Here is a 9,562-nt window from a genome sequence, read left to right on the forward strand (position 1 = left end):
CCATTCGGAGGGTGTCCAGAAGAACGGTGGCTCTTGGAGCGTGGGTCACAAGCAGTTGCCTCAGCAGAGTCGCACCGTTGCCTGCTCCCTCCAGTTCCACAGAGCTTTGCTGCCGTCAGGCGTGGTGGGATGGACAGAGACGGTCAGACCACGGGCTCTCTGCGAGCACCGCAGGTGTCTGTGTGCTCTGTGTCCTCAGCAAGAGCAGACGACGTGTGGCTGTGCAGGAGCAGGGCTCATTGCGGTTGTTTCCCAGCAAACTTTCTTCTGCTCCCAGGAGAAGCAAGCTGCCTCGCTCACCTCGTGTTCAGAAGGGAAGTGGTTTATCTGGGGGATTCTGGTCCTTTCTTAAGTAGAAAAAGGAAGTGACCATAAGGGAACTTGCGGTCGGAAGAGGAATTGTCCAGAGACAAAAGCTGTGGCTTCAGCGCAGGAACTAAAGCTGCCAGTGTTGTAGAGTGTATGAGTGCCCACTCAGCTGGGAGGTCAGAACTGCGGTGTCAGGGCTGCTGGCTGTGTTCGGGCTCGAGGTTCTTCAGTACCGCTGGGCGGGCAGCAGCTGGACGGCTTTTTCCTCTTGGGGCCCTAGAGCCACAGTCGCTTTGGGGTCACTGACAGCGTTAGGCACATGTTCATTGCTTCATGGAGCTATTTCTTACAGCCGCTGGTATCTGAAAACTTTCCTGTGCTTACGTAAAAGCAGCAGGGCAGTATTCTTGTGGATGTAAGGGGAACAACGATTCAGTGCGCTATGATCTGCTCTTTGGTCCTGCCTGTCCCCAGGACCGTTCTGGGCTGCGCTTCCCAAAGCTCGTCTTCCCTCTAAGCAAACGAGAACACTTGCTGGATGTGGGCAAAAGTCTGGGGAAAGACAGCTGCTGGTGTGTTCTGCAGAACATCCCTCTGTCTGCTGGCTGAGGGAGTACCAGGAGAGCGGTGCCCGTGACTTGGGTCACGTCGGGAGCGGCTGGGACTTGGTGTTCCTGTGACACTCTGTGGGATGGGAGCAGCGCTTTCGCCCGTCTCTCCCTGCTGCTGCTTCAGATCACAGCACCACGCGCACTGGCAGGACTGACGGCTGTTTTTCTTGTTCTGCACATCATTCTGGATCAGTCGGTTTTGGATTTTTTTTCCTAGAGCCACCTGTGCGCTGCGGGAAGGAACGAGGTTGGTTTAGCAGTAGGGTGTTGCTGCTGCATTGGGTTTTGGGAAGAAGGATGAAATCTGTGTGTTGGGGGTCATCTGTGGAAGAAAAAGGGAGTGGGAAGGAGCGAGGAATTCTCACACTGCTGAAATGCAAACCCCAGCCGTAATCCATTAACTTACTGACTTTTTTCCTCAGCGCCATGAAGTGCAGGTTAATAGATGTAAGGAGGAGAAGTGTCAGAGGAGTGGGGAGCTTTGGAGAGCTTGTGGTGAGGACAGGAAAGACACCTGCAGTTCTTCAGCTTGCCACTGGTGTTCCCAGAGACTGGGATGTTCCGCAGCTTTCTGGAGCTGTGGTCAGAGGAGAACATTCCTGGTGAGAGCCCCAAGCTGTTTCCTGTGTGCTCTGCCACAGGATCTGCGTGCAGCACCACGGCTGCATTGTCGAACAAGTGGACCCGCACGGGGAGCGTGTCGCAAGGCGTTCCACAGGTTGAAGGCACTCTGGGTGCGGAGGGGAAGGAAGCGTTGAGACAGGGTGTTCCGTGCTGCTGCGTGCTTCCGTTGAGCAGTGCTGGGAGATGTTTCCTTTCATTCTTGTTGGGAGTGTGAGAACTAGGCATAGGTGGAAAGCAGCTTTGGGTTTGAATTAAAAATCCTTTTGGGCAGCGGCTGGAGTGCCCCAACAGAGCTGAGCCCTCACACTGGAACATCTTGTGACGCCTCCTGGTGCCCCGGGACATGGCAGTGTATTGGCATGGGCAGAGTGAGAGGTCGAGCAGAGCGCAGGGGGAAGCTGGGCGTTGTGCTGGGGTATCTCCAAATAGTGCCTCTGGGCTCCTGGCTGGTGCCTGTGCTTTCCTCTCACAACACACTTGGCTCTAGGATTCATTGTGTGTTTAACTGCAGCCTCTCCGGTCTCTTTGCAGTTCCAGGCCAAGGTGCCAGGAGACTGAGGCTGGCTCGGTGTTAGCTCTGCCGTTAAACTGTGTGTCCAGGTGCGCCAGTGCAGGTTCTGCTGCCGAGATCCGTGCCCAGGAGAGGCTGCTGGGATGTGGGGAAAGGTAGTTGTCTGCTGAAGGGGTGCTAAAGGACTGTAGAGCACTCGCAGAAAGAGCAGAATTTCCCGTTTCTTAGCCTCAGAGTTGGCTGTAATCTTCTGCATGGTCACAGGTATCTTGTCTCCCTTGCCCAGTCTGGTTCTCAGTTAGGAACACTGATGTTCCTTGGGTAAATTTATTTTAGAAGGGTGGCTGGAGGCAGGGCAGATTCTCCACTGTCCGTGTTTTGCCGTGACTCTGACCGAGCTGTCTCTCTCGATGTGAAGTGCTTGCTGTTTCATCAACTCATTGACTTCTGTCTCGTTTTACTTCCCGCTTACGGGCTGCTCTGTTACCAACAGTCTTTCATAGGATATTTGCTAATGGTGAGCAAACTTCTCCGCTCCTGTGATGTGACTGCTGCTGTATGTAGTGTACATTATTTGTTGTGTATGTATATATTTATATATATGCGTGTGTGTCTGTATTTGTAGCACACACAAACATACACACTCAATTTATCTATACAGCGTTCCCTTGCTATAAGGCTGGTGTGTAAACCGCTGGGCTCAGGTGCATCCTGCTTTGAGACCTTGTGTTCCATGCTGGGATGCCAACCATCCCCTGTGCTCGCAGCCAGAGCCTTAGAGAGAGGGAGCGCTGCCCTTCGTGAAGTCTCCCGGTTGTTAGTTCTCCTCCTCTCCATGTCTGTAGAGTGTGCTAGTCCACGGGCCCCGTGCATGCAGGCTCCCGCATGTCCAGCCGAGCGGGCGCCTTGTTCCGAGCCCGTCCCAGCTGAACCGTTCACATCCATTGGGCTCCTTCCCGCTGCTGCTCTGCTAGACCTGGACCAGCCCGTGCTTTGTGTTTGGCTACCCGATTGCTTGCTTGTAGTTTTAAATCCTTAGATGTTTTGTTTTTAAGATGAGTGTTCAGTGAGCGTCTCTGGCTCCCGATGGCCAGAGAGACGTCCCGCGCAAATGAAGTGAGGTTCACGGCTGGGTTTCCTTGGACAAGCTCTGGTTTTGGGGAGACTGGTGCAAACAAGGAGGGAGCTGGGCTTGCCGGGGCTAGAGAGGGATTGGAGTGCTGCAGTGTGTAACCCTATTAAACATAACGCTGCATTTACATTTAAAGTAATTATTTTATTTTTTCCATCAGGGTTGTTCTGCAGGGTTAGAGTTTGTTTCCACTGAGTTGGGAACCTGCTGGCTGTCCGCTGGGAGCAGTGGGAAGGGAAGAGCCTGGCCCCAGGGGCTCTGTGCCGCCCTGGCGTGCCGCTCTGCGCCACCGGCAGGGTCCAGGCTCTCCCAAAAAGCTAAATCAGGGATCCTGCGCAGCTGAGGGGATGGTGATGGGGTCAGGGCTTGTGGCATCAGGAGTTTCAGGAGTGAGGTACATTGAGTTCTAACAGGATGGTTGTATCACTGTGTGCTGTTCATCTGAGAGGTGGAAATAGTTTAATCCTTAGATCTTGAACAGTGATTTGGGTTTGAAAGCACTAAATACAGGGTATAAGGCTCCTATTTCACTGGAGCATTGAGCTAACAAGGTTGTGAGTGACGTGCTTTCGTAGCTGATCTTATTTCAGTCATTACTTCACTCTCTTGGGTTTTGCTACCTGATGTTTAAGAACTTGTCATGCTGTTTTTCACATCCGTGGCAGACACCTGAGACACTTTACAGGTTATGTAGAAATAAAATAGGGGTTACTCGGATATCCTGGAGCTGTTTGGTTTTTTTAACTAAGGCAAGCGTGTTTTAGAGAAAAAATAGTGGATAGGTGAAATCGGCGGACATAGAAAAATCTATTGTAAAAATAGAAAACATTTTCACCCATGTTGGCATTCATCTGGGAAGATTTAACATGAATTTATGTAGTTCAGCTTCTAGTCGTACAGTTTTATTTGCAGAGTCAAGCACGTCCTCCACCAAGCTGATTTTCAGTTGCTTAAAAACTTGGCAAAGCTAAGGCAGACCTTCACAAGGAAAAAAAAGGTTTGTCTCTGGCCAGAGATGCTGCTGGGAGTGAGATCTGGCAGATGAACGGTTCTGAGCAGAACGTTTTTTGCCCAGAATGCTTCAGAAAGCCCAAAGTGGTAGGTAGGGGCGTTACTTTTGTTAAAGGCTGTGTCTCACCCTGGTCTGGGGTGTCTGTGAGGCTCCCAGTGGTGTACAAGCCTGTCGTAAAGGGAGGATTCTTCACATTTGGGTTGTTCCTGAGAAACTCTGTGGAACAAACGGGGTGGAACAGCACAAGCTTAATTTCTGATTGTAAAAAATTGACAGGCACCTCGTGATCTGCTGCTGTTAGGGTTGCTAGAGGGGCAAGAATGGTGACTAGGGACCTGCCTTGGTTTTGGTGTATATCCTGTATATTCTGTATACATGCGAGCAGTCCTAGGTAAGTGACAATCAGAGGGCTTCTGATGGCTGTGGGTAGTGTTTGAAATTGCCGCTAACGCCTGAGGGAGTGTGTGCTGTGATTTAGAGTGTGTGTTTGGGGTGAGGGTGGTGGGTTTGGTTTTTTTTTTAAGTCAGATTTAGTGGTAAGAATGGGTGTCTTTGCCCTTTTTGCAAAGTCACCAGGTGGAATGCATACGTGACAGATTTGCCTCCTGCTGTGCTGTGATGGTAATAAACTCTCATTTTTGTTTTGCAGAAGGTTTGAAAGCTGTCTCTTGCTCCATGCGCTTGCCTTCCTTGCTCAGTGCACCTTCTTTGTGCTGCTTTGAGTCACCTCATTCATGAAAACACAACAAACAGCTCTCTTCTAGGCTGGTTGTCGTTTTCAGTTGAATAGCACCTTCTGAAAAGGCTTAAATTTCCCAGTTCAGCGCTCCGGGTTATGTGAACTTGCCTTTTCTATGGTCAGATTTATTCTTGCACTGTTGCGTGGAAGGCTTCTGCTGCTTCAGCGTTGCTGGTTTGTGTTTTTTCTCTGCCGTTATGTGGATTTCCAGGATGTGTCAGGGGACACGTCTTGCAGTCATCCAGTCTCCGGTCCCCATTTTAGTGTCAGTACAGGGGCTGCGTTTGTCTGCTCCTTTCGGGGTCCTTTGACTGAAGGTGCGTGAACATCAGCGTTTTACAAGGCTCCTCCGTGCCAGTTCTTGAAAGCTCCCTCGAACACAAGCTGGGGAGGTATTTACATCCGGAGCGCCGCGTCTAGACTGAGCTCTGCAGGACGGGAAAGATACGGACTTATGGAGCGCGTCCTGCACAGGGCCACGGAGAGGAGCACGGGGCTGGAGCATCCGTCCGTGCGAAGAGAGGCTGCGAGAGCTGAGGCTGCGTGGCCAGGAGAGGAGAAGGCTCAGGGATCGTTCGGTGTGTGTGGATGCCTGATGGGACAGAAGGAGGAACAGGGAGCTGGTCTCCTTTCTGTAGTGCCCACTGGCTGGCTCTGGGAACCGTGTAGTGAACTCTTCATATCGGAACCTCTTTGCCCTTTAATCTCAGCAGATACTCAACTGTTAGGAATAATAAAATCCTCTTGCTTCTGGTGACTCAGTGTTGTAAATAACTTTGCAAACACTGTTTACAGTCCCCGATACGGACCTGCAGGGCTGTGGGGTGCTAGTGTTCTGTGATCAACTCAGATCTGCCCCTGCTTTTCCTGTCTGACTCACTGGTTTTTGTTTCCAGTAGCTTCCTACTTGCTTATTTGCTCAGCTTTGCCCTCCCTAATAAAAATGCAGTTGTCATCTTTGCGTGAGATGCAGTGAACTCTGAAATGTCTTGGCTTCGTGCGGTCTTGTACCCTTTTGCAGCAGTGAAAATCTCTGGAGCATATGAGTGCAGGAATAATAATGTGGCCTTACACCTCTCCTGGCCCCGTGGCCATCTCTTTATAGCTGCAAACCATAAAATCTTGCATTCGGTTGATTCTTTTTGGGCCCCTGTGGTGCAGGTTCGGTGCAGTGTGGGTACGGTGGTTCATCGTCCCCTGTTGCTGGATTGCATCGCAAGCCTGGGACTGATCGTGAAGGTTAGTTGTTGATCCTTCTCGCTGTCATCTTGTTCTCCTCTGCTTTCTGAGCCTGCTGAAATCCGGGTACTTGGGCATTTCACTAAAGAGGGGAGTAACAGGCTCTTGCCTCAGAGAGCACCAAGGAGAGGTTCGGCAGCTCCTTCGGGAGGAGAGGAAGGACTGGGGGCAGGAGGAGGTGTTCAGTGAAGGACAAAGGTGGGTGTGAAGGGGACAGGGGACACGTGGAGAACGTGTTCTGCAGCGTGCAGCGCTTCAGAGGGCAGGTAGCTGTGTGATGGGACATCTCTGCTGCAGCCTGCCGCTGGTACAGCTGGGCAGTGGTGCCTCCAAGGGCGTTCCTGGCCGGCGCCCGTAACGGCTGGCGGGCGCTGTGGTGAGCTCTCTTTACCCTGGGCAGCTCTTTGCTCTAACGTGTCCTTGAGGCTTGGAGAAGTCTAGCAAGCTCTGCGTGTTCCTCTAGTAGTGCTGCATATGTCTCTTTTTATTGTCGGATTGAGTTCAGCTTGCCAAAGACAAGCTGCTTGTCCTGCCTTCTGCTGCACTTCACGTCTCCTCCAATCACCTGCCCTGCACGGACGCCTCGTTTGGCTGAATCCTTTTCTGAAACTCATCTTTGCTCTGCTAACTCCCTGCCAAACTGATCAGCCGTGGGGTGCTGGGTCTTGTGGTCTCCTCCTCGCCGCCTTGTTCTCTGGCTGAGGAAGGCACGTTCGTTGTTCATGTTGGTGATCTGGCTTTCCTTTTTGACCTTTGTTGTTTGTCTCGCGTAACTGTCGTTAGCGTTCACACATCTGATCACTCAGAGTTGAGATCCTCGCTAGATACAGTGGTGGATGGCAGGGAGCACCCGTGTGCGAGTAGGTCAGAAGAGCTTGTCAGAGGTACCTTGGAGCATGTGTTCTCACCTTGTGCAGTTCAGAGTTGGGTTTAAAACATGTGCTCAGGCAAAGCTCCTCTCCAGCCTCTCTCTGTGCAAAGCGGCTTGCACACCAAGGTGGGAGATGGGCCCGGGGCTGCGGGACCGGGCATGTTCAGGGGTGGAAGCAGGGCTTCGGTGGGACGGTGACTCTGCTCCCTGCCCACCTCCGTGTTTCTCCTGCTGGAGCCAGCTGCTCTGTTCTGGAGAGCTGTTTGCTGTCCTGAAGACTGAACTTTTGCAGGGGTTCAACCCTTGTTCTGCTCGTGGTTCCTGTGGCTGGCAGTTTTCCCCTCCCCGCAGCGCAGGGTGGTCCGTGGTTGTTGCTGTGGAGGTGCTGTCGGGTGCTTGTCTCTCCTCATCCAGCGGCTTCGCGTGACTTCTGTCTCGAGGCACTTTGTCCCCAGTGCCCTGCTGATGCGTGGAAGGGTGCCTTGTACGTCTGTCCCTCTCCTTGAGCCCTGAGGGGGTGACCAATCGTGGTGATCTCGGCACCTCTGGCTGTTCTGAGAGCCTCTGAGTTGCTTGTGACCAACGCTGCAGATCTAAGTTAGGAGCTTCAGGGCTTGTGCTTCAATGGGGAGCCCTTCCCAGCCTGTCTTCCCATTCAGCGGAACCGTGGTCTCCAGGTTTGCTCCTGCAGAGTGATGCTGAGCTGCCGTAGACGATCTGCAGCCAAGGGAACAACAGAGAACTTGATCGGGGTGGGTGACCTGGGATGAGGGACTGATTGGGGGCACCTTACCTGCACCGTGCCACCCCTTTGTGCACCGCAGGGCCCTGGAGCTGCACGTGTTCCCTGGGATCTAGTTAGGGATGGGCTACGGTTTCCTGTATCCTAACCATCCGTGACTTTCTTCTAGTGGCACCGGACACAATTAACAACCACGTGAAGACCTGTCGCGAGGAGCAGAAGAACCTGCACTTCTTTGCCCCAGAATACGGAGGTATGGTGTGGCTGCAGCTGCCAGCCTGGTTCTGTTGGCTTTCCACACCGTTCTGCCTCTTCTTTTCAGCTGCAGGCTCATGAGAGGGATCCCCTTAACAGTTCTGAGTTATTTGCCTGCTTAAATGTTCCAAGTGCTCTGTCTGTTGATAACAGAGAAGGGAGAGAAGGCTGCAGGATTATTGCAGCCTGGTACAGAGGTGGTGGGCTGATAACAGTGTTCTTTCTGTGTTACAGAGGTTGCCAACGTCACCACCGCTGTGGACATTTACTCCTTTGGGATGTGTGCACTGGAGGTGAGCATGGGACAGAGAATGGGTTTGAGGGAGGGAAGGGGGCTCTGTGGAGATGCTGTGCTTACGGGTGGGCCCGCTCGGTAACGCGGGCCTTTTGTTCTCCGAGCCAAAGGCACTTTGCCGTGGAGGGATCCCTGCCGGGGCTCCCCCAGATTCCTTGCTGAGAAGTAAACTGCTCGGTAACGTGTCATTCTTTATGGAAGTCCTGGTGTGTGATTCATACTGTGGGTCCAGTTCTGCCGTCTGACCCACTGGCTGGTGGGAACAGTCACTGCACCAACTGTACTCGATAGACACGGAGCACAACCCTCACCTTCTAGGGGGTCTTAAGACATCCTCTGGAATCTTTTGCCGGCATTTCCGAGCTGGGAATGTGTGTGTGTGTTGGCTGGAGCCAGTTCCGGATGGCATTGTGTGCTTGCTCTTCTGCCTGTAACGCAGCCAGGAGGGACGCTGTCAGATTCTGGCCGTGACCCAGTTACTGCTTCGTTAGAGGATGGGAATTATCAAGCAGAAGGACGGGCCAATGGATCATGAGATTCAGAATGGAGAGGTGACGCTGGCACAGTTTCCAGGTCTCCCTGGCAGTCTGTTGGGTGCTGGCAGCAAGTTGCCGTAACGAGGCAGTTGGTCTCCCTGCCTCCACAAGCGGTGACCCTACATAGCACCACACAACCCGGCTGTTGTGTTCGCACGCGTGGCGGTGGTCTCCCTGCTCTCGGCTCGCGGTGGTCAGCCCTTCTCAGCGAAGTCTGATGCGCTGCTCTGTGTTTGCAGATGGCGGTGCTGGAAATACAGGGTAACGGAGAGTCGTCGTATGTGCCGCAGGAGGCCATTAATAGTGCCATCCAGCTGCTGGAGGACCCCCTGCAAAGGGTGAGCGAGGGGGGGTTGGCGCCCTGCAGACGTGTGGGTGTTGCACGTGGTCTCACAGAGTCTCTGTCTTTCAGGAGTTCATTCAGAAGTGTCTGGAGCAGGCCCCCAGCAAGCGCCCCACTGCCCGGGAGCTCCTTTTCCACCAGGCGTTGTTTGAGGTGCCGTCGCTAAAGCTCCTGGCTGCTCACTGTATCGTTGGGCATCAGCGTGAGTATGGAGTCCCTGGGCGTGACGTCTCGCGTTCTGCCAAGGTCCCCTAGGCTGTCAGCCCAGCACCCTGGAGACAGAGACCCTCCTGCTGCTCCTGATGGGCAGAGGCAGAGCTGCAGTCGCTGCAGGGACTGCAGG

At 53.1% G+C, this 9,562-nt stretch overlaps 1 protein-coding gene across 1 annotated transcript in view; it reads left to right on the top strand.

Annotated features, from left to right (window-relative positions):
* LOC104461185 (nuclear receptor-binding protein-like) overlaps positions 1–9,562 on the top strand; it is a gene marked incomplete at its 5' end in the record, with an annotated part of 21,211 nt that overhangs the window by 7,639 nt on the left and 4,010 nt on the right. The window contains 4 exons of the mRNA XM_010072669.1: positions 7,960–8,043; positions 8,280–8,338; positions 9,116–9,214; positions 9,289–9,421. Coding sequence (XP_010070971.1) covers positions 7,960–8,043; positions 8,280–8,338; positions 9,116–9,214; positions 9,289–9,421 — 375 coding nt within the window. The remainder of the gene's footprint in view (positions 1–7,959; positions 8,044–8,279; positions 8,339–9,115; positions 9,215–9,288; positions 9,422–9,562) is intronic.

This window comes from Pterocles gutturalis, unplaced genomic scaffold (assembly GCF_000699245.1).
Source record: "Pterocles gutturalis isolate BGI_N339 unplaced genomic scaffold, ASM69924v1 scaffold23772, whole genome shotgun sequence".
Lineage (NCBI taxonomy): Eukaryota > Metazoa > Chordata > Aves > Pterocliformes > Pteroclidae > Pterocles > Pterocles gutturalis.